This window comes from Cinclus cinclus, chromosome Z (genome assembly GCF_963662255.1).
Source record: "Cinclus cinclus chromosome Z, bCinCin1.1, whole genome shotgun sequence".
In the NCBI taxonomy this organism is placed as follows: Eukaryota; Metazoa; Chordata; class Aves; order Passeriformes; family Cinclidae; genus Cinclus; species Cinclus cinclus.
Genome location: NC_085084.1, coordinates 3,110,627 through 3,134,426, shown reverse-complemented (window position 1 = coordinate 3,134,426; position 23,800 = coordinate 3,110,627). Strand labels below are relative to the sequence as shown.

Here is a 23,800-nt window from a genome sequence, read left to right as displayed (position 1 = left end):
GCATTGTGATGCAGTCTGTTTTTCCTTTATCTGGCAATATGCTCATAAAACAAAGGCAGATATAAAATCCATGTGTTTATCAGCAAGAACAGCCATACCACTGATTAATAAATATGATTATTGCAGAGTCTCTGGTCACTAATGTGTCTGATGACAGACACATGCAAGAGCTGGGGAAGGAGAAATTTAGGGAATATAGAACTGATGTTCTGATACTCAGAGGGAAAAGATTATATCTCCTGCAGATTAAATTATGGAATTTTGCAGTACTGCAAAGCACACAGGGAATCATAACTCTCACAAATCCCAGTCAAATGTTTATTCCTCTCCTCCCTCCTCATCAGCAATCAGCAGAGAACAAGGGATTGAATACTTCTGACCCCCCCATTTATTTTAATTCTTCATCAGCTGGAAAATTACCTGGTTTTTGTTCCATGAGCTCCCTGAAGATAGGCTGGAGCTCCTAGCAGAGCTTAGTGAAGAATCTTTTAAAATGCCAACCAGTACCATTTGAGAGGATAAGAGACTGATTACATAAAAAAATATTTTTTTATCATCAGACTAGAAAGGGTATGTCTCAAAATCAAAAGGAGATGCCAGGAAGAGTAAGCACTTTAAGCTTACTTTTATATGAGTAACAGGTAAACAGGTAGTGACTCTTCAATTCCACAGAGGAAATTAAGTTTCTTGTCCTTTAACAATAGGATTATGGGATTGCATCTTGTTTATTGTTTGAGGTCAACATTATTTAGAAGGAAATAATTTGACAATTAATTAACCTGATAATTCCACTTGTTTTTCTATGAAGAAAAAAGGAATAAATCTGACTTACCTACACACACACGACCATCAACTCCAACAACCAAGCCAGCTGGACAGTCACACCGAAATGAGCCTTCAGTATTTATGCAGTGACCATTCATGCAAATTCCTGAAGTCTGGCATTCATCAATATCTAAGAGGAGGCAAGACACTTCAGCAATCAATCTGTTTTAAAGCAAGATTACAGCTAATAGATACAGAACATTTTCATATTACTTTATGATAGCAGGTAATAATATCCTTGTTTTATTTCTAGGAAAAATTTTATCTTGGAATAATCAAAATTCCAGCTGCACAAACAAAATATCCCCAAAACATGCAGAAAAACTGTAGGAACAGAGGTACTTCATATTCTCCGTCAAGCAAAATCAAGGATAAATTTTCACCTTTGTCCATCCCATGATATTTTAATTTTGCTTTAAAGTGTGGCTGAAGAGCACCAGACACAAAATATCCTTATGATGGTTAGTTTTAATTTCAAAGAAGTTTTAAATGGTCATCAATTTCTAAGCACTACTGCATATTACTAAGGAAAGCACAGCTTCAAATCAGAAGATTAACAATTTAGAAGATTTACGAGAAGTGGCTCAAGCCCAAACCCAGATCTATGAGCAGCACCAGGTATCTTCAGTTAGTCTGCTGAAACTGAAGATAAATCAGACTGTATTCTTAAAATGTTCAATGGAAGTTTTTAGTGACTGCACTTTTAAAGCTTATAATGCTGGGTGACCCGTAAAATGATTCAAGTGTTAGGCACTCTGAATTATCAGAATAATGATGTGGAAAATGTGTGTGGGGGTGGGGCTCATCAATGCAAAATCTTTCAAACCTCCTAAATTTACCATACTGCTGCTCACTTTGCCACTTCACAAAGGGTCTGAATATCCTGATTCATTTACAACACTCCAAGAATTTTCAGAAGCTGATTTATTAATCACTGTAGCTTTCACAATATTATTAAATAGTTTTTTTAGTAAAGTAAGGATCTGTTTCTAATCCAGGCAGCTAAAGAAATCTACTTTAGTGAGCAGCAAGGTGTTATATGGCATTGAATCAATCCATGTGACAAGACTGCCAAATCTTGCAGGGATGAACAGACAGGAAAAGCTGTTTTCAGTCAATATCCCCCAAGTTTCACATACCAGTACAGTAACGTCCATCTGGAGCCAGGACAAATCCTGGTTTACAGATGCATTTAAAACTCCCATCTTCATTTATGCACATCCCATTCAAGCACATGTTTGTCGTGGCACACTCATCATGGTCTACAGAACATTGCAAAGAAAACTGCTTTTAGTTTCTCACCCTCCAGAAGACAACAAAGTGAAAATAATCAATCAGGACTGGTGTGGCATATTTCTTCACTCAAAGATTGGTTTCTAATCATAACTCTGATAGAGTATCTCAAGAGTTTTCACTCTACAGAAAAAGCAGCGATTTTTTTTTTCATGTTGTGATCAGCTGCTTTGCATATTTCAGCAGGCTGTGTACACAAGAAGAGGGAGTGTCTTTATTTCATAAATGAGAGGATAAAAAGCTTCCACAGCCTGAGAGAATTAAGCTTGTTTAGCTAGCAAGGTTTCTTCTTGACACCGTGCAGCCAAAATTAAAAACAGGTCTATTTTTCAGCAATGCTGATTTATGGATTATTTGCTGTGAAGCTTTATGGAAAAATATTATTCTTAGGACCCTTGAGGAGACGTGCAGCTTCAAAAACAAAAAATTACCCCAAATTTTCTTTGAAATCATATGGTTCTGTATGATAACTATTTGAATGAAGGGCCTCTAAATTCACAGTATTTCAGTAAAGGTAATCTTTAACGATCCTTACCTGCCATATGAAATACAATTTTTAGAACTACCAAGCTAATGTCTGCCCCATTCTTTAGAAGAGTCCTTACCCACACAATTTTTTCCATTTGTAGTCAGCTCAAACCCAGCATTGCAAATGCACTGGAAGCTTCCCTCCGTGTTCACACACCGGCCATTTTTACAAAGAACACCATTCTGAACACACTCATCGATATCTAAGGGGAAGAAAAAACAAACCAAGCCAAACAAATGAAATCTTACACAAACAGAGAACCATGGCAAGATAAAAATGCATTTAGACACCAATTATTGCTTTGAAAAATGCTGGCAAGTCACTTAAATGTTACTTAGAAAAAAAAGTTCAAAAGTAACTCAGGAATTGCATCAGGTAAAAATATTACTTTTACAGACATGTAGAGCAAATGCTGTATTTTGTGATGCTTTGCAACTCCTTCATGAATACTTTAAAAAACCTACTCACTTTTTCATCTGCATATATACACAAAAAAAAGCAGCTCTAATTCAATTTGTTTTTTTGGATTTTTTAAAGAACTCCTGTCTGGGAAATTCCCTGGATGGATATTCCAGAATAATGGATAAATATTAGAAGACAGCAACAGAACTAATAGGGGAGCAGCCCAGATCTAGAATACAAATTGATTTAACATGGGGATTTACTGAAATTGCACTCCTACTTTTTTAATTCAAAAGGAGTCTGAGGCAAGGGGTCAGAACATCTGCAATACCAGCAGACATGGAGCAGTTTTCTTACCAATGCAGGCTTGCTTGGTAGGAGTTCTCTGGAAACCTGCATGGCACTTGCAGTAATAGGAACCAGGTGTGTTGACACAGTCCCCATTGGAGCAGGGGTTTGCTGTGCACTCATCAACATCTGTTGGCAGCACAGAGAAGCATTAGTGACTTCACACCACCTACAACATTTTTTTTGTCGTTCCCCCCCCCCCCCCCCCCCCCCCCCCCCCCCCCCCCACCCCTTCCAAGTCTGGAAGCTTCTGAGTGAACAAGATGGTAACTAGCAGCCAAATGCTAAATAGTGAAGCCTGTTCTTGGGGCAGTCACTTTTCTAGGAGCACGGGGCTGTTCCTGGTTCAGCTAGGCAGGCATTTGCCAGAAGTGAAGTGGCACTGCATCATTTGTAAGCATCTTGAGGGACAACAGAAAAAGAATTTTCTTGAGGATTTTGAGACCTGATGGTTGTCTTAATGGTTGATTTAATACAACCCAGTTTAATTTAACTCAACGACCATTTATGCTCCTTCAGAATAAAATCAATATAAACCAAAATAGGCACTTTAAAATCAGAGCAAAGCATGGAATCCAAAAACTACCCCTATTACATTACAGGTTTGTTGTAAAGAAGTGAGGAGGGGCTGCACACCAGCAGGAGGGATTCTTAATGAGACCACAGTCTGTGCACCACATCTCAATTATTTATGCCCCACTGCATCCTCAACCCCAGTCTTTGCACCGAGTAATGTCAGATTTAACCTAACCCTTTCCTATAATGTACCTTACTCTCCGTTCTAAAAGTTTTGGGCACCTGGGTGCAACCAAACACATTTTAACCAATTTAAATGTCAGCTAACTGGTCAGAAATAACTGTGATTTGAACAAGGGGCTCTGAAAACTTCAACAGTTATTTTCAAGAACCCTTCCCAAACTTGATGCCCAGTAGTTACCAGTGAGCCAGACGTGTCTTTGGCTCACAACAGCTATTCCCAGATCTAAAATAACATCAACTGTTCACCCCATTAGCGTTCTGTAAATGCTCTGGGATCCTTGTGCACTGTAATCCAGGGAGCAGAGTGGGTGTATCCCACTGGTCTGGCAGGGCAGGACTGCTGGCTGAGTCCCCACTGCAGCTCCTAAAGGATGACCTAAGCAGCTACTCTCCATTAGAGCTCAATTTATGTGTGACAAATGGATCCCTTGATTAAATCTCCCATTTCTTTATCAACAACTTTTGCTAATTTGACTTTTTCCTTTAGCTAGGCACTTAATTTCATTTACAATGTATTTGTAATTACTCATTTCTTCATTTAGGCTGGCTTTTAACACCACAAAGCCAGTGGTGATTCGAAGGATTTTGGCATCTGGCTGAAAGCTGCCATAAAAAAATTCTGAAGCCACTGCTGATCAGGTGCTAACAATGATGATTTTTCTCATGCATTTAAGCAGTGTGTGCTTCCAGAAACACCAAGCAAATCACAGGGCAATTTTTGTGATAATTTCCACCTCCTTATCAAATCTGGTTCTACAATTTCTCTCATTACATCTTGAGAATACTGGGATCTGACAATAAATTGAAATCGTAAGAATACTTATGTGTACTTTCTATAAAGTGCTGTTCCACGAATAACGTCACTATAAAAGACGGTAAAAGTTTAGTTTTGTTGTAATTTAATCATAAATAAGACCACATATTTATCAGGAATTACCCTGCTAATGAACACAGAAGTTCAAACTGGGAGCACCAGTGTGCATAAAGAGATCTGTGTTTACACAAGTCACTGATTTAATGGCCTGGTCTCTACAGCTCTCTTGGTGCCCAGATACAATCTGTGTAAACAGCTGAATGAACAAAGGAAAAGCAAATGGAATAATCAAATACCTCCCCTCCCAAGTAATTAGCTCATTTACATTTACATACTGGCTGGAACCACCACTGCAGTAAAACCACAAGAACTGAGACAAGATAAAGAAAAGAGGAATTCAGAGTGTTAAATACAGAGGTAACTGAGGTTTTGCATGCCAATCTGTATCACTGTAGTAGCTCCCTGCCCTCTCTGCTATGCCTGGATGTTGGGATGCTCTTTGTCATGACTGGGGTGATTTTTAGGAGAAGTGATTTTTCCTCAGTGCTCAGCTGATATGGGAAGGGGTCAAGGAGAATTGAACACTAACCCTTCAGGACAAAGTCCTCAGCTACCAACAGAACATCAAACTCTGAATCACATCTTGACAGAAATTTTTGTTTTCAAGTGCCACAATTCAAATTATTTTATTTGTATTTATATCTTGCTTTACTGTAAGTAAGCACAGGGGGAACTTAAAAATACTTCATACAGCACTCATCTATTTTGTTTAGTTTTACTTCTGAGAATGACATTTAGAACCTTCTCTATTACAGGCTTCAACTTGCTTAAAAAAAAAGAAAGCCCATGTTCATGCTAGAAAGGACCTGTCTGCAATTTTATAAACTCTGCAGCAGGAATGCAGAGTTTCTTTACGAAACAGCTGACTTAAGCTTTGGAAATCCTTCCAAAGCCATGTGCATCACATGACTTCCACATTCATCTTAAGATGCTCTTATTTTTATAAGCTCTTGATAACCGAGGGAAATGGTAAATGTATGGTGGTATAAAGGAGCTGTTGGCTTTGAGTTTGCATTGAAAGCATGCATATTCCAGCAGTATAAACAGGAAACATCTGAGACAGAGATATTTAACCCATTTATTCTGTCTCCCAGCATATCCCCTTCAATGTCAAATATTTCTTTTTCAGCACTTGCCTCACACACTTCTCAGATTTTAATCTCTAACAAATTGTCAGAACTCTCTCAGGCACAGCAGGAAACTTCCAAAACCCCCCTTAAAAGACTTACTGCAGTGAGTCGAGACAAATTACAGAATTTTACATAGGTATACTCGTATTGACAACTAAAATTCAACACAGTGGACACCTAGAGGTTTGCTCCCATTTTTTAGGAATCTCTACAGTTTTATCCAGAGTTTTTATGAGCAGAAATTAATAAGGAAAGGTAATAAAATTAAAGCTATTTTGGAGAAAAGGACTGACCATTCCTAGTCAGACCACTTGGGACATTCATGGTCCTGGGCCCATCAGGCACGTTCTGTTGTGGCAACAGCATAATGCAAGTCTAGGTCAGGGAAAAACAAGTAACACCATCATTTTTGGTTTTGGCAGGATCAATCTTGAAACAGAGTTATATTTTTGTTTAATTCCATAGAAAAATATGTGAACCATTTCTGGATCCTTAATTTATTGCTTTAGGAGCATGGAGACAGAAATAGTGTTCATTTATGTGCCATTAATCCTATTTCCAGTGCCCCAAGAGTGCTCTTTCAGTAATAAGAGAAAGATTCAAATGAGATTCAAGCAAGCCTTTAAATTAATTTAATATACATCAGCACACACATGAAATCCTTGCAGTTAGGTTCCTGCCATATTTCCAAGAAACTTTCTGTGTAATTTGCAGCAACTGCTGTTCACAAATCCCAAATTCACTGGGTAACTTTAGATACTTTGGCTGCTTCTTTATAATACAATTAGAAAATAACAGTGAAACAAGGCTGTGATATTTATAGAGTCCAAAGAGTTATCTGTAATTCACAGAATTCACTCTCTTATAAAACATCTTCTGAATTGAAGCAGCAATTGAAAAGGCAAACCATTGCAGAGTTGAAATTAGTAATGACTGATTTATTTCATGCAGGAAAAAAATTGGGGAAATGACACAAACTTTTTTGAAGTCATTTTGGGGGAAGCTTTCAACGTGGGACAGCACTGTGGCTGGCACTGCATCTTCAGCTTTTGTTGAACCAATTGAAATTTTTGTTTTGGTCCCAGTCCATCCAAAATTGTCTCTGTTTTCAGTCTACTCTTTCATGCTGAGGTAAGCATTGCAAAGTCAAGATTAAGTTCCTTATGTGAATATAAATTTTTACTGGGCACATACCTGTACGCTAGAGAATTAACCGGGTCAACTTTATTTTTTTTCCCCAATGCATCAATTAACCTAACCTCACAGTTCTCAGGCACTCAGACCCCCAAACTGAAAATTAGATACAATTTCACCATTATCACAAACCTGGAGTAGAAGGGAAACTGCCAAACAAGTGTCCTGCAGGGTGACCCCACAGAAGAGACAGGGACAGAATTACAGGCACATTATCAAGAACACATTTATTTTTCTGTCTCAGAACTCAGATATGAAAGGTAACGGGCCTTTCAAACCACAGATTACTGCCATACTCCACTGACAACTGAAAACCTAAAAACTAAGTTCATACAGCTCTACTTGCTAGAACCCGTGTGCTTCAACTTGATCCCCAAGTAACAAAAATATGAACACAAGATGTGAGCTAGATTTAAAAAGATAAGATAGTCCAAGAGGCCAGATAATCTCTGAGTGTCAAGGTCCACCAGAGTTAAAAATATTATAGATTTCAGTGATGCTAAATCTGGAGCTCAGGATTCTCTATACTCTATAAAGAACAGCCATGCAAGACAGACATCACAAAACTCCTACTTCCCACTTACAATGTGATTATGGCTCCTGAGACCCAAGGATGCAGCAAGACAGTAAAGCCCATTGAACTTCCCAGTCAGAGATTAGAGGTACAGAAAACCCCCACCCAAATAAAAAAGCTAAAAAAAAAAAATCAAGCTCGTCATATCATAAAGAAGAACCTTATCAACATACAAGTACAAAAACTGAAATGAAGAGCTGAACTGCTTTCCTTGTGTAGGGAGGATAAGACAAGAAATAATAATAATAAGCTGAATTTGTTTTTTGCAAATTTGTTGTTTAAATGAGATTAGATGCTCTGAAAACTTTCTGGATTATTTGACTATGGGAGCAGTCCAACTGCTTCGGAACATGGTGGACTTCCAGTTAACTGAGTTTTCTTAAAATGAGGGTGTACAGTGGCCGGGTACAACCAACCTCTCTGATGCAAGAGCAGAGCTGAACTAGGACACCTGCAATCCACAGAGACATTAGACATTGATTTTAAACCCACACTTACTGTGAATGAAGCCTACTGCTAACAAGCTCCTGTGTGATATTTTTCATTCACAGATCTCAATCTCTTTATAAAGACTCATTAAACAAAGGTTCAACCCAAAATATAACCAGAACTTTTTATTTAGGATCCTATACATTAATCTATGTATCCTGCATAGGGAGTTCCTCTTCACACAATCACCCCACAAGAACTCCCAAATATTGTATTTTCTCTGAAATAACTGATGAATTTTGGACACTGCAAGAGTGAAGTCCACAGTAATTGAAAAAAAAGTGTAGGATTCCAAATTCAGTTCCTGTTATATAAAGTTAGCATTCTGTATTTTCATATGAAATGCAATTTTAACCAGAAGTTAATTAATGCAATTTTAAAATTATTTTGTGTTTTTCAAATTGTCATAAATCCTTATAAGGAGGAAAAACATAAATTCTACCTTTCACCATAATGATCATAACAATACTACATCCCAAAAGTGGAGTTTTGTGAGCCTAACAAAAAAGAAAATGAAGAACTTATTTTATTGAATGTGACAAAAATGTGCAATAGCCTTTAAATGCAGGAATAGGAGTACTCAATACCAGTATCTACAATGAAAGGGTTTTTTTTCTTGGTAAAAAAACAGATTACTCTCATAGAAAACTGAAAATATTCTTGTGTAATTAATATCATGGTCTTTGCACTCTCTCTGAAGAGCAGTATCATTAAAATGAATATGATTTCTCTGAAAAAAAAGCATGGATTTTAAGGATGAAGAAGATTACAAAAACGGATTTTGAAATGTACACTCACCAACACAATCCCCATTTGCATCCTGCTTATATCCCATGTTGCATTCACATCTGTAACTAGAGGGGGTTGGTATACAACGTCCATTCAAACAAAGGTTGGGATGGTGCTTGCAGTTGTCTATTGTCTGATTGAGTATTGCTAATATAAAAAAATCAGAATAAGAGGCAGATATTTATATTTTCAAATGAAGGAAATGTATTACACTTGGCTTCAGAAAGGATGTAATCAGGTGCACAAACATATAAAAACCACCTTTTTCAAAGCACTATCTGTTGACTTGGCAGTAAACTAACAACTACAAACAGTTCTTGGAAATAAAAACCGCATTAGACAAATATTCCTAAATATGGTTTATCACTTCTGTCTATGGCCTGATGAGCCTGTCAGTGAGCTCATGGATAAACCACAATCTGTGTGAAAGTCGAAGCAATTTTTGGTGTACCTGTCTTAATAACACTTCTTACATTTTATGATCTCTGTGGTTGTGATCCCAGAGATGTGTTTACACACGTAATAAGCAATGTTTATCCTCTCATGGCATCCATGAGACTTCTGCCAGAAAATCATTCACCTTGGGCTTTCAGCCAAGGCACTGTTTCTGCAGAGTAAGTAGGTTTTACAGTTGGAAGAGGAAATACAGAAGGCAGTTTATTTTAAACCCCGGTGGGTTTTTTGAAAACACTTAGAAATGTGGAGTTTTATTAGGGCTGACAAAGACACCTCAACAGGAACACATGCTCAGGGACTCTGTAACTGAAGTCAAGCAAAAACCTCTGCCTTTGAACTCTTTTTAAAAGGAGGGCTCCTGAATTTCCTGATGTATCAGCTGAGGTGTTTAAAACGTGACTGGATAGCAAAGTCATTTTTAAGTCTTAAGAACACTCTATTGTATCCAGATTGAGCAGTAAAAATAAAACAAAAACAGAAGGAATAGTGAAAAAAAGAAAAAAAAAGTCAAGCAAGTCAGAAGGCAAGCACTTACTCAGCCCTGTAATGATCGGGCCACTTCCAGTGGGACTGTGACCACCTGCTCCTACCCCTGTTGCACCCACAGCTGGGGAGAATCCGTTGCTTCCTGGGATGGGGATGAACCCTGCTCCTCTTGGTCCGAAGCCATTTCCATTGCCCCCAGGAAGGAATCCATTCCCTCCAGCTCCACCGCGCCGGGAGCCGCCTAGGGCAGGGGCACTGTCCACACACAGCCTGCGGTGGTCATCTGTCAGACAGGGGGGACAGAGAAGCACAGACCAGGTCAGCGTCTCACAGACAGCTCAAAAGGAAGGCACAGCTCTCCCTGTGTGCTACAAAATCCAGGATGGCAACTCCTCAATTCCCCAACGGCGCACATTCCCCTTGCTGCACCCAACCTCCCTTGGCTGTGGGCAAGCGTTGCTTGAGGAAGGATACAAGGAATTATAAAAAAGAATGCTGTAATTTAAGAATATTTGTTCAACTATTTGTTGAAAGAGCCTCGTTGATGTGTTGACAGAAGCACTGTAACTCCCTGGTTTCTTGGAGGTGTTGATAAAGAAAATACCTCTCGTGAGGGATGTGCACCATTCCTCTCTGAGCAGAACCAAAAGAGCAACTTAAAATCTGATGCATTCTAGTTCAAAGTAACCCAAAATGCAATTGAACAAGAGAGCAGCTGCTCCTTTAAATCAAAATTAACTATGAACCCCAAGAGTCACTTTCTCCTTGAGCCTGACCACAAAATCTTACTATTTCCCAAAAACCAATTCCGAAGTCAACAAAAGGACATCAAAGAAACACGTCCCAAACAACCATGGACCAAAAAGAAAAATGGTTAATAGATGGTAATATCAGTATTAAAAACACGGAAAGAAATAATAATCTAATCCACGACCTTATTTTTTTTTTGTTTAGCCTACATTTTAAACCAGTTTACAACACTCCAGTGACCTCCACCCAAAGCAGAATGAACCAGGAAGGAGAAAACAAACCAGCCAAACCAAGAGGGGCACTCACCAGATCCTCTGAAAGGACACACCTCCTGGACAGAGCCACTAGCCCAGCAGTGGCCAGACTCACAGCAGCACTGCCTTCTGGTGTGCCTCCCGGGCAGCTCCTGGGCACAGCGGCCACTCACAGTGCTGGAGAAACAGCTGCCTGCTCTCTGGTCTGGCAGTCAAGTCAGAAACAAAAACAAAACAAAACAAAACAAAACAAAACAAAACAAAATAGTGACATGAATGCCGGTTTGGTTTTACCCTTCTTTCTTTTATATATTCTCTGTATCCTTTATACATGTAGCATTGTAGCCTCATATTGCACCTTGGTTTCAAGATTTTCCTAGGGAGAATGACAAAACAAATTCCGGGATCCCTGTGCTGCATGGTTTTCCCTTAGAAATCAGGACTGAAACCAACTTTCCAAGACAGACTTCTGTAAACAGGGCCTGGATCTCATCCTAAGGGGGGAGAATCTAGAAGGTGCTAGAACTAGAAGGTGGAATTACTTCACCACGAGAGTTCCTAACTGGTTCCTAACATGTCAGATACACTAATTTCCAGAATCTATAAAAACTGTACATGTGTTACACGGTGGGTGCATCTTCAGCCTTTTCTACCTGATGAATTTGTGTATTTGAGGATCCTCATATAAAGGTACCCTTTTTATCACCCTGATTTTGCCTGACTCGTATATTTAGGGCCAGAGAAAAAGGCACCAACATGACCTCTCAAAGCTACTTTCCCTTGTTCACCTGAGGTAAGGATGAAAATGCTTTGCAAGCTGTATTTAAATAAACAAAACCAAAACCAACCAAACAAAAACCCCAACAACATCTAAACTGCACCCAATAATTATCTGCCCACATACTCCACACTGGATTTACTGCAGGATCACACAGGTGCAGTGGCATTAGCTCTGCATTAATCCACCATGCAATTCTAAAGTCTGCTCAATCCAACAGGAAATGTGGTTGATATGAAAGACAAAAAGAAATTTTAAAAAACCATATATATGTGTGTGTGTATGTGTGTATATATAAACTCTATCATGGCAAAACCCGAGATACTTCATGTAGCGAGATCAACACCATAAATTAATTTAATTAATTTTTCCTTGGTTTAGATGTATCTAACTGAAAAAAATACTGTTCACTCTGCTCTGCTCAGTTGACTGAAAGTACAACAGAGTATTTGGAAATGCCATGTGAAAACTACTCTCTTTCAAGGGCAAATGATCTTTGTCACAGTCCTGATTGCTGACTGCAAGTAAAGCTCAATTAATTTGAAAGGACATGGACTGAGCAGATCCTGATGCTTTAATTGAAAGCAAATATTCATCTTAAACTAGGAAGAATAAAGTACTTTGTATTAAGGTTTGCATTCTTCACTCTTCTCCTAAGTGAATGAGAAATTATACTTCCAGAGTATATGAATTATACTCTAATACAAGTATATGGAGCAGAAGAACTTCCAGGCACATTTTCTTTTTAACATAAGGACCTGCCCTCTGCCCTTTTCCTGCAACAGTCAGGTTTTGGGAGCTGACTTCAAAAATTAAATTATGAAATATGCCAAAATCCATAGAAATTTTGATCATATTGGAAATCACAGGTTTTCACTATTCCTGAGCCTAGCCACAATGTATTTGAAGTTGGCATTCTTCAGGTGACCCTGAATAACAGAGGTTGGCTACATCATTAAAAAAATTATTAAATCACTTGGTCTTGTGCTGCTACGTGCTTACGTCATTTATATACAGGTCATAAACCTCTTCAGAATTCCTATCCCTTCCCCAATATGAGAACAAAGAGCTCTGAATAGCTCAAATAAGAATCACATGAGACCTAGAAAATACATTACTGTTATCAATCATTAAGGTTTTTACACGTGGCATGCAGTATTTATAGTTAACTGATCAGAATGGATTAAATCACATACTTAACACATGCACTTTTATATAAGAAATCAAGACTTGTGGGAATAAACAAAAATGTAAGGATAGCTATTAAATAAACTGTCCTGTAAAGGTGCAATCTATTGAAATCTAACAATTTGTTTGCTTCATTATCTGTTTCTGACAAATTAGTGTCACATTAGCATATGCTACTTAGTGCCTTTTGAGTTTCTGTTTATGCCTTATGTTGACCAGGTTAAATTAAAGGTTAAATTAACCTGTGTGAGATGGGATTTGAAGCACCAAGTAGGGATAAATGTTTGCTCCTTTAGAACCAAAGTGAGCTTAACTTTTGGGCTCATCAGATGCCCATCACTGAGAAACAAATAAAATTAACAATTCCTATGTTTGCCTGGACAACTGAGTGAGGCCCTGGGACAGGGAGGAAGTGCCAGATGGCTGGAGCACCTACCAGGAGTGCAGGATGCATCCACAGATGTGACAAAACCCCATGGGCAGATGCAGAAGTAACTCCCCACGGTGTTGGAGCAAACGCCACCATCACAAATCCCTGGGATGACACTGCATTCATCAATATCTACCCAAAAAGGAAAGGACATGGGATAATTAGCAAAGCACTGGTACATGCTGCAGGAAAAAGAGGCAAAGAGAGCTTTTCTGAAATGAAGCTGTTATTTAACTCTGAATAAAATATTGCTGGTGCTTGCTTGCTGAAAATAGTTTTCTTTGCCACCTGTTGAAGGTTTCCCTCATAGATGCACTAGGTGTTTAACACTTCAAATCACAGAGTATACCAGAGCAGGCTGAAATTTCCTTCTTCTGAATGACTCAGTGGCACCTCTGAGAAGCACAGAACAGCTACAACTGGAATGCCAAAATACACATCCTGCTTTCAGGCTGAAGGGAGAAGGATGGCACAGCAGCCAGCCAGGACATCTCTGGGCTTCCTGTGACCACACAAATACTGCTCATGAGATCTGACTGCTTTCTAGCCCCCTAACACTCCGACTGCAAGAAAGAATTTTGGCGAAGCCCTTCAAATGCAAATGAACCTTTTGGCCAGTTCAAATATATATTTTTTCAGTTCACTGACTGAAAGCAGTGGTGCCACCTGAATGCCGAGGCAATTTTGTGTGTAAATATGTAAAAAGTGAGATGTCACCACGCTGATAAACGAGCTGCTGTGTGTTAACAAGGGGCTGCCAAATTCCAAACCAGTGGTCCAACAGTGCAAAGCCCATCAGAGCAGTGAATAAGGAGTTTGTAGCTGGCAAGTGAAAGGCATATGAAGGAAGTTTTTCACCACTTCTGCAAAGCTGCAGGATGCAGACTGTCCTTCCTAACCAGCTACATGCATGGGAGTTCAACACTCCCTAGGGCTCTTGTCCAAGAATGACAGGAAGTTGGGAAGGTAAAAAAGCACCTTCCTAAAATCTAGGCAGTGATCAGAGCAGAAGGAAAACTCCATAGTCTTCTATATGTGAACAGCAAAACCAATTAACGTGGAGAAACCTGGTGGAAGAATAATTTAAACTTACTGAAGCAATAACAAGTAATTGGATTTTTTGTTTCACTGGTTTTTGAGCCAAATCTCTGTCTCTACTTCCCCCTCCCTGGTTCTTGCATGTGCAATTATTTCAAAATACCGTTATTACCTCTGACTGGAAGTTCTGAGACCTCACCTCAGGAAGCCTATGTTTAGTGAAGCTGATTGAAAAAGTTACTAATTTTCTTCCCTCCCCCCTCCTCCAAAATACATAAATTAATGGTCTCAGGGAAAATGCTCCAAATATAAATAAGAGGAGATGCTGTGTTAAGGGTGAAGCTGTGGCATGAATGGTTCCAGTGCTGCACACAGGGTGGGACAGCCAGTCTCAACGTGAGAAATAATTATTTAAATGTGTGAAAAAAAATTTTGCAGATTTATTACCCAGTGAGTTTCTGCCAAAAGGACCTAGCCTGGCTACCTACAATTCAGAATTCATGGCTTTTACTGCTAGGGGAAAGCAGGGTTTTATAAATAATTAAATTACAAGTACCAGAAGTGGGGCTCTTAACTGCTGAATTCTGGGAAAGGGTTCCTTGAAAACAGTTTTAGTCTTGAGAACAGTATTAGAAAGTAGTACTACCTGGTAGGACCAAGTCTGAATAGCATACAGTTGAATGAAATTATACATTGAAGCAGGAAAATCTGAAATATAGCTGTTTCTTTTAAGGTATTCTTTCCATCTTCATGCCACTTTTTCTTTTTTTGTTTTTTTGTTAAGGCCTTAATCTGTTTCATATAGTCTTAAACTTTTGATATCAAAAGTACACAGTAAGGTATATTTTTGGAAAAACAACAGAGGTATCCCACCTATCAGAAGACCTTTAATTGTAAAGGGTGTCACAACTAACTACATCTATTTAACAAGTATGATGTATTTGCTATTTGAGAAGAGTAAGTAAAACACATTTATTAGATCCCTGGAACACAGTAAGTAATACTCCACCCCTTTTGTATAGCAGCAAGCATAACTGAAAGTTTCTCGCTCTTCTGAGCTTCCTTACATTTAATTAATCTCTGAATAACCCAAAGATGTAAGTTCCATTAACTCTGTGAGATAATAACATCCTAAAAATTAACAGCATTTCATTTCTAAAAAGACAGTGAAAACTCAGTATATTGTCAACAAGAACTTTTAGGGAAAAAAATAAAAACGAAGGGTTTGGGGTTTTCTTTTGTTGAGCTAAGACACCATATTGGTGAACTGGATATCTGGAATTTGGTACAATCCCTGTAATGGCCTTCCCCCAGTTTTTTCAGCTGTTATGGTACAAAAAGCACAATGTGGACATTCCTACTTATTCTAACAAGTGCTGTTGTTTCCAGGAAGAACAATAGGAAAAAAAAACCCTAACCCACAAAATTCATGTGGATGCCCAGGGGCGTATCAAATCTCTCCCTTGAAATAATCAATTCTCCTAGGAGAATTGCTGTTATACTAAAGCAGGTCTGAATAATTATGGCAAGATTCCAGCCTCTGGAAGTGCAATTGTTTGAAGTTTGCTGTAGGTTTTTCCTATAAATTTAACCCTGAGAGATCATGAGCACTTAATTAAGCAAACAAGTAAAAAAAAAAAAAAAAGCCAGAATAGCACCATGGCTTATCTTTCATTCCCTGCTCCATTGCTAGAGTAATGTAAGTATGGTATTATCCTGGTGTAATTTTGGGATTCCCATCTTGGCTGTGAACTTTCACAATGTTTTTCTTTCCCAGAAAAGATGGTACAAACTGTAAGGAGAGGGCTGTTACTTGCCTAATTCCCTGTGGGGAATTATGTGACCAGGGAAGCAGTGACCAGAGACTAATTAGTGTTTAACTTCTGCAACGGACAGAAGTGGCAGGGGCTAGAAAGACAAAAAGCCAGAACATATGAGCTGGTCTGCAGCAGGCTGCCAACATCAGGAAATGAAGACCTGTTGATTAGTGAACCATGAAATAATAGCAAAATAAGGCTGAAGATGATGTTTCACCTCTATTATGCATTGTCCCATTAGCACCACAGCTTTTTAAGATGTTAAAAATACATTCATCTTTTCCTCTTACCAAGAAGTGCAGAATAAAGTTTTCAACAATTCTAGCCTAAAACAGAATGCAAAGAATGCTCTAAGTACTGTTTTCAGAAGCAAGGAAACATGTCTCTGAATACATTATTTTGGCATCAAAAGAGCCACAGTCAAGAGAATCAGAAAACCAAGTGTACTTCTAACAGAAAAGAATGGATCATAGGCATGGAGAGACAGACAAGAGAAACAGCCACGAACAGGTTATGAGTCTGTGGGTAAAAATCAAGGACTAGACCAATAAAGGACCTCTTGTCCTAATTTGTGTAGAAAGCCAAAGCAAGAGATTCTCCTCCCCCCCTTTTTTTTCCCTTCTTTTTCTTTTTATCTTTCTTTCTCCCTTCCTTTCTCTCTCCATCTCTCTTGTCTTTCACCCTACCCTGTATTTCAAATCCCCATGTGCTGATACCAGGAGGTCAGAGACAAACATAACAATTTCCATGCCAAATGCTTAATTTCCTAATACAATTTTTGAAGTTTTCAGGGACCTTCTGACTTTCACTGTTCCTTTTCAACCATGAGCATCTACATACCTGACTACCCTTTTGGGTGCTGAGCAGAAATTTAAACTAGTCAACACAAAAATCCCAAACCACAGAAAAACAGAAGAATGGGGAAGACAGGACTGGAAAAAAAAACTTTGGAATTTAAACATTTTTTAAAAGTAATTAATATTACTTTCAACAACACCAGAAGCAACACTTTCATTGAAAAGTCATGATTTTTAAACTGAATATATTAGTTCATTTTTCTGTGAATGTTATACAGTAGGCAAATCTCAGTAAAACTCTGAGGGGATGTTTGGCTACAAACCATGTATTTGTAATTGAATACTGAGTATAATGTAATTTGTTACTATAATTAAATTGCCAGCAAACAAGTCAAAGCCTTCAATAAGAAACTCCTCTAATCAGCACAACTTAAATGTGAAAGCACCCACTGTTTGGGATGAAGTCTAAAGTTCTGATTTCTTTCAAAGGCATGAACAAGTCACTGAAATCAGTGAAGTCCTCAGCAAACTCACAAAAACTCAGCAATTCTCTTTCACATTATTTTAAATTATAAGGAACTACTGCTCTTAATTGCATTGACAGGTTTGCTGACTAAATGTGGTCTATGTTTATTAAATTACACTTATTAAACATGGTCTGCTTAATTTTTCACTCAAAAGAGGAGGGCATTTCGTTGGTATTTTTCACTCACCCAGACTCATCAAAACTGCCACATTTGCTTTCACTCTGTAGTCACTAGGCCACAAATATCTACCTGAATTATATATTTAAAAAAACAAAGAAAATTCTAGCAACTCAGCAGCAGTTGTATGTTACACAGTTTTTATCAACAGTTCTGAATTTTCAAAGAGAATAAACACCATCTTTTACCCACAAGAGTCAGACAAAAAAAAAAAATCTCATGCAAAATAGGAAGAGCCAAGTAGAAATATGGGATGCTGCAAAGTAGAAAGTAAAAGCACAGTTCAGTGATGTTATGCATGTCCAGATCAGACATTGCAAGTATTCAACAATTTAACAATGCTTATTACCAAAGTGCTCTAATGCTCTGCAAAACCCCTCTTTAGGTATGTTCTACAGCATCACTTACCATCACATTTTTGAGTTGCCTCATTCTGTTTGTGGCCCACAGGACACCTGCACTCGTATGAACCTACTGAATTAATGCAGTTTCCTCCTTGGCAGACTCCAGGGATAGCCTGGCACTCATCAACATCTGCAAACACACACAAAAAAAGGACCCAGATCGGATTACCTGACACAAGATACGCAAGTTACTTCCATTAACTTCCTGTTGCATTTCATTTATTTCTACTTCCATTTCAAATTGTGTTGGGATTTTGGCTTTTTTTGTTTGTTTTTTTTTCCCCCAGCTCTAATTTGGTTACATACAAACCACCCTGTGTTTCTGTACGTTTGTATGTAAAAGTCTCCAACAGTAAGTTTCTCCTGGTTGGCTCCCTTAGTACCTGTAACCATGAAATTACCATCCACAGTTTCAGCAATCTTCTGGACCTGTTTGTTCCAGCTGTGTGGTGCCTCCAGATAACATCTGGCAAGAATATGGAACTCTTTTTCAGGTGGACGATTCAGGTGGATGTAAGGTGCCCTTACAAGGCACTGAAATTCCACTTGAGTTTGTGGATTATAGAGTTTCCTCAGCTTTTATTCGTCCTGGTGCTTGTGCTATAGATAAATCTATGGTATTTGCCTTGTCCAGTCACCTGCTTTTCCATTTAAGCAAGCATAATTTCTCAGAGTCCAGGAAGAAGGGAAGCATTTTTTACAGGTTTGGGGTTTTTTGGGGGTTTAGTTCCTGAGTCCTGATTTAGCCAGCATGCTAACATGTCCAAAATGCAACAGTTAGACTGCAAACAGATTAAGGACTTTATTATTTTTTTTTTCCATTTTAATTTGTTTTTCCCCTAAATAACCAGTGCTTGCTGCTTGTTTACTTGGAAATCAAACACTTCATGTCTGAAGTATTTTAAGGACTGAGGGGCTGTATTGGGTGCTCTCCAGAGATTCCTTCCAACCCTGATTATTCTGTGATTCTGTGAACCTTGACATGACTTAGCAACATCTAGAAAGTAGATGGTTCCAGCATTTATTGATACACAGCCCACCCAGAGGCTCCCTACGGAGTAGAACATGTGGTGTTTGTCTTCTGACCCTGGGGCCTCAAAATCCATTTATCACACACAGTGTGCCTGTGCCTTTTGTCCCTTATTAACAATTAAATTAAGGTTCCCGTGTCAGCAGATAAGTTGTTAAAAATCCACAGTGTGTCTTACACAGTTTTAGAAGTTGAAGATGTCAAGGAATAGTGAATTAACAGCAGCAGCAGCAGTCAATGAACACCTCCCAAAAACAGAAGTATCACTGGAGGCCTGAGCTGAACAAAATTTTAAGCTCTATTGGTTTCCATTGATTTCCTTCAGCTATTTTAAGACAGCAAATAGATGTTGAGCTTTGCTGAAGCCTGAAGAGCCAATCCAAGTGATGCAATGCATTATTTTTACATCATATTTAAGGTATTTACATTGTATTTAAATGTGAAGAAAGCAAGCATATTCAACTTTAATCCTATCATAAAAATATATATATGCTAGAAGAGTGATGCAGTTTTTTGTGTCAGTATCACCTTTTTCTGAAAATTCAAGTTTATTTTAATACATTATTGGTGTTTTGGGACCGAGAAAAGTCAAGAACAACAGGAGTTTTTTTACTAAAATGGCATATTTTATCAATTGCTTCCTAAATGCTGTTTTAGAATGTATTAATTTTTTTTTAAATACAAGAAAAATGAAATGAAGCTTTTTTTTTTCTAGTATCTTTGACAGTTAGGCTAAACCACACAAGAATTTCAGCATTATTAATTATCCACTTACACTTTTAAACCTCAATCATATTAACACAAGAAACTTTTTACCATAAACACCAAATTTGATTAATAACTTTGTAGACAGAGCTCTATATACAAAAGTTCAATATGTTACAGATTAAGTAGAATGTTTCCATGTGTTCACAGTCTAGTATTTGGTAAAGGAAAAAAGATTTTGTGCTTTTGCAGAGTTTTCTCTGCAAAATGCCTGTGGGATTTGTACAGCTAACTTTAAACATGCACCTTCCCTTTCTGATCTGTGGGCTGTTTCTCAAAAAAAACTCTGAAAAACCAAAAAGCTAGGAAAAATAAATCTAGTCAAATGTTAGACACAAATTTTGGAGTGACAAAAATTGTCCAAATTAAAATTTCTCTCTTTAATTCTGCGGGGAATCTGTATGGAGAGTTTCTTTGTAACTGATCAGGCATGTGGGAACGAAAAGGTTCATGAGTACAATGGGGAGCTCCTGGTTCTTCCTCTACACCCTAGAAAGCAGAAATACTGCATACAACAGAAATAGTACCGTGCTATTTTTTCCCTGTTTTAATAATTATTTTCACAGCAGGAGTTAAGTGATCCTAGACAACACTGCCAACATTTTCAGCAGCTCGGACGCATTAATACCAAGCACTAGATTACAAAAAGAAATCATCACTCTTCATTATGAAGCTGAACCTCCATCTATCTTCTCTCTCTTGTCCAGTTCACATCAGTGCCTTTAAAATTTAGACAGTGCATTCCTACTACAGAACAGATTTTCTTGGATTTTATTTCCTGTAATGGCTATATGCACATAACCATGTCAGCAATGGAGGCAGGAAGAAGAACCTTCCTATTTTCAAAATCAACTCATCCATGACCACTCTTCTCTCCTTGGAGCAAAAAATTAACTGTCTGCAGGGAAAGGATGTAGGTGGGAAATGGGACTGCTGAGGAATGCAGGGAGGAACTGACAGAACATCCAACACAGGATTTCTGCCATTATGCTGCTCCTAAGGCCATGCAGCAGTGGCAATAAAGCTCATTCAGGCAGAACACTGAAGTTCCTCCTGCCTGAATTCTTGGAATGAGGGGTGTCTGAACAGCCACAACTGCTCTTTAAGACATGTGAACAGAAACTTCTGTGGGAAAAAAAACAACAAAAAAGGAACACAACTAAACAATTTGAATTTTGATTGGTTTTGCTTCTCTTACTACTACAACATTCTATACAAGAACATTACCCAGAAAACATAATTAACCCTAAAAGGGGCTAAAAACTATTTAAGATTGAATCATGCAAATCCTTTGCAGAATAGGAGCAGCTTTCCACTCAGGAGTTACATCTTGTCAAATTTGGGTATCTAATGCATACTGAAATTATTACCTCCTTTCCAACAGCAAGGCTTGCAACTTCCACTGCTTTTCAGCTGTTCACACCAACTCCTAAACCTGTCTATCATAGTGTCGTAAGCATTCACTTAAAAAATGCCAAACACTTGAAGTATGAACTGAGTGAGTTTGGTCTAATTGACACATGACAAATGTAGTTTTACTGAATACTGAAGTTTTTGCTCCTTGTATCAAAGTCTCTGTAAATCTGATCTCCTCAACAGAAAGAAAAACCCTGAAAAGCAGTACAGATCCCTCTGTTTGCTTCTGAAACCCTCAGAGAAAATATTTGGTTTTTTTTCTGAGCTTTCTCTCGAGGATGGCAGTACACCAGAACAGGCTACCCAGGGAGGTTTGGAGACATTTCAACTCCACAAGGACACACTGCTGTGTCACCTATGGTGTGACTCTGCCCTGGCAGGTGGCTAAACTGGATGATGTCCAGAGCTCTCTTCCAACCCCAACCATTCTGAGACTGTGATCTTATTTCAGCAGGCTCTGCACTGCAACATGGAGTTTTGGAAAGGCACTAAGTGCCACATCCAGCCCCTTCCTGCATCAAAATGGGCTGGTAATTCACATCAGAGCAGACATGGAGCTACCAACCTGCTCATAGCACAGAGCTCAGGTCAGGAGGATTCACCACTACTCAGAGCCTAAAAGGAAATATTTCGACTGCTGGAAGGCAAAGATTCTGTGAAATAAAGTAATTCTGTCTCTCCCTTTATCCCAAAGAAAGGCCAAGCATTTTTCATTTACGCCTTGCCATCACCTTGTAATGTTGCGTGCTAAGCCCAGCTGAAATAAATACAATCTGAGCTTCCTATTTAGCAATCATATGTCAAAAATGTAGCAAAAATTATGGCTGTTCAAACTTCCTTTGTTTACCCATCACACAAAGTAGACTACCACATTGTTTCTATGCTTCCCAAGGGTATTTAGCAACAGTGGTTAAACAGGGTTAAACCAGTAACTTAAGAACTATTTGCCACCAGGAATATACTGCCAGAAAAAGACAACACAATTATTGTGGGCATGGGTGCTAAAGGGCACCACTGATGTCTCACATAATTCAAATGAAGCCCTAGAGGCTATGTCAGGGTCAGCCTAGCAGAGCATTTTCAAGGACCCATTCTATGTGGCCAAGTTATACAAAGGAGTTTGACTTGGAGATTGCAACATGCACCCCTTCTGCAGTGCACAGTTTCTGCTCCTGACACTGTTATGAAAATAGTGTCTGAAACATATTAATCACTTCAAGACGAATGGCAAAACATAAACTACTGCATGCAGGCAGAGGCCTAGCTCTGACACATAAGGAAAAACAACATCAAATATTTTTCCTTGGTATTGATTAATAATCACTTTTCTCCAAGCACTTAAGCTTTGTTCCCTAGGTCCAGCAGCAAAAATCTGGAGGCAGCAAAGCACACTCAGATTTCATCACAAAACACAGACCACACACAAGGAAAAGAGCGACCTTCCAAGGGCACAGCAAGGTTTTCCAGGGTGATTGTCAAGAGTTACCACATTGAGAATTCCAGTCGGAGCCCACCTTGGCAGGCCCCAGTGCGGATATTCGGGATGAAGCCGCGGCGGCAGGGCTGGGGCTGGGCAGGGCACATCTCACAGGGGTGTCCCCAGGCTCGTCCCACGGTGGCACAGCACAGGGACTTGGTGCACACAATCCCTGTCAGCTGGCCCTGGCACATCTGCTTGTTCACCTGTGTGAAGCACGGGCCTGTCCTGTAATCTGGGGGGAAAAAAGGAAAGATCACAGTATTATACAAGGCACTGCACTAGGAGCTGTGGAAGGAATTGGTTTTAAATCCAGTAGACACCTATATTAACAAAATTGCCTGGAAATTTAAGATATATCACTGCTTACTGAAGTTGCATGACACCTCCCACCAAGTAATTACCAAGGTAATGATTTTCATTAGGTTTATCATTCAATTATTTATTTTAAAAAGATACAATTAAATGAAGGGCAGCAGGACACAAAACTGCTGGAGCATTGACAACATATCCAGTAAAATCCACAGTAAGCAGAAGAATTTTACCAACAAACAAGCATGCAAACAAAAGACAAAATCAGATTAAGCAAACAAGGACTGGAAACTGTTTTTTTTTTTTTTTTTTGTTTCTAAAATACTTCATGGGGATTTATGGAAGGGAGCTGCAGACCAGAGCAGCCACATATTCCTTCACCGAACAAGACCCATGCCAAGATCCAGAGTGTCACAGAATCATCATTCCTGCTGGAATGCCTGTTGCAAAATATTCTACCTACAGAGGACTAATTGGAAATTCACCACTTAT

The 23,800-nt window shown here is 38.7% G+C and overlaps 1 protein-coding gene across 2 annotated transcripts in view; it reads right to left on the bottom strand.

The window, feature by feature from the left end:
- The window catches only part of FBN2 (fibrillin 2), a 116,587-nt gene that overhangs the window by 70,763 nt on the left and 22,024 nt on the right, over positions 1 to 23,800 (bottom strand). For both annotated transcript variants that reach the window (XM_062513743.1, XM_062513744.1), the window contains exons 6-15: positions 23,034 to 23,231; positions 18,313 to 18,438; positions 13,555 to 13,680; positions 11,205 to 11,357; positions 10,198 to 10,431; positions 9,216 to 9,353; positions 3,407 to 3,526; positions 2,724 to 2,849; positions 1,965 to 2,087; positions 833 to 955 (exon numbers count right to left, since the gene is read on the bottom strand). In XM_062513743.1, coding sequence (XP_062369727.1) covers positions 833 to 955; positions 1,965 to 2,087; positions 2,724 to 2,849; positions 3,407 to 3,526; positions 9,216 to 9,353; positions 10,198 to 10,431; positions 11,205 to 11,357; positions 13,555 to 13,680; positions 18,313 to 18,438; positions 23,034 to 23,231 — 1,467 coding nt within the window. The remainder of the gene's footprint in view (positions 1 to 832; positions 956 to 1,964; positions 2,088 to 2,723; positions 2,850 to 3,406; positions 3,527 to 9,215; positions 9,354 to 10,197; positions 10,432 to 11,204; positions 11,358 to 13,554; positions 13,681 to 18,312; positions 18,439 to 23,033; positions 23,232 to 23,800) is intronic.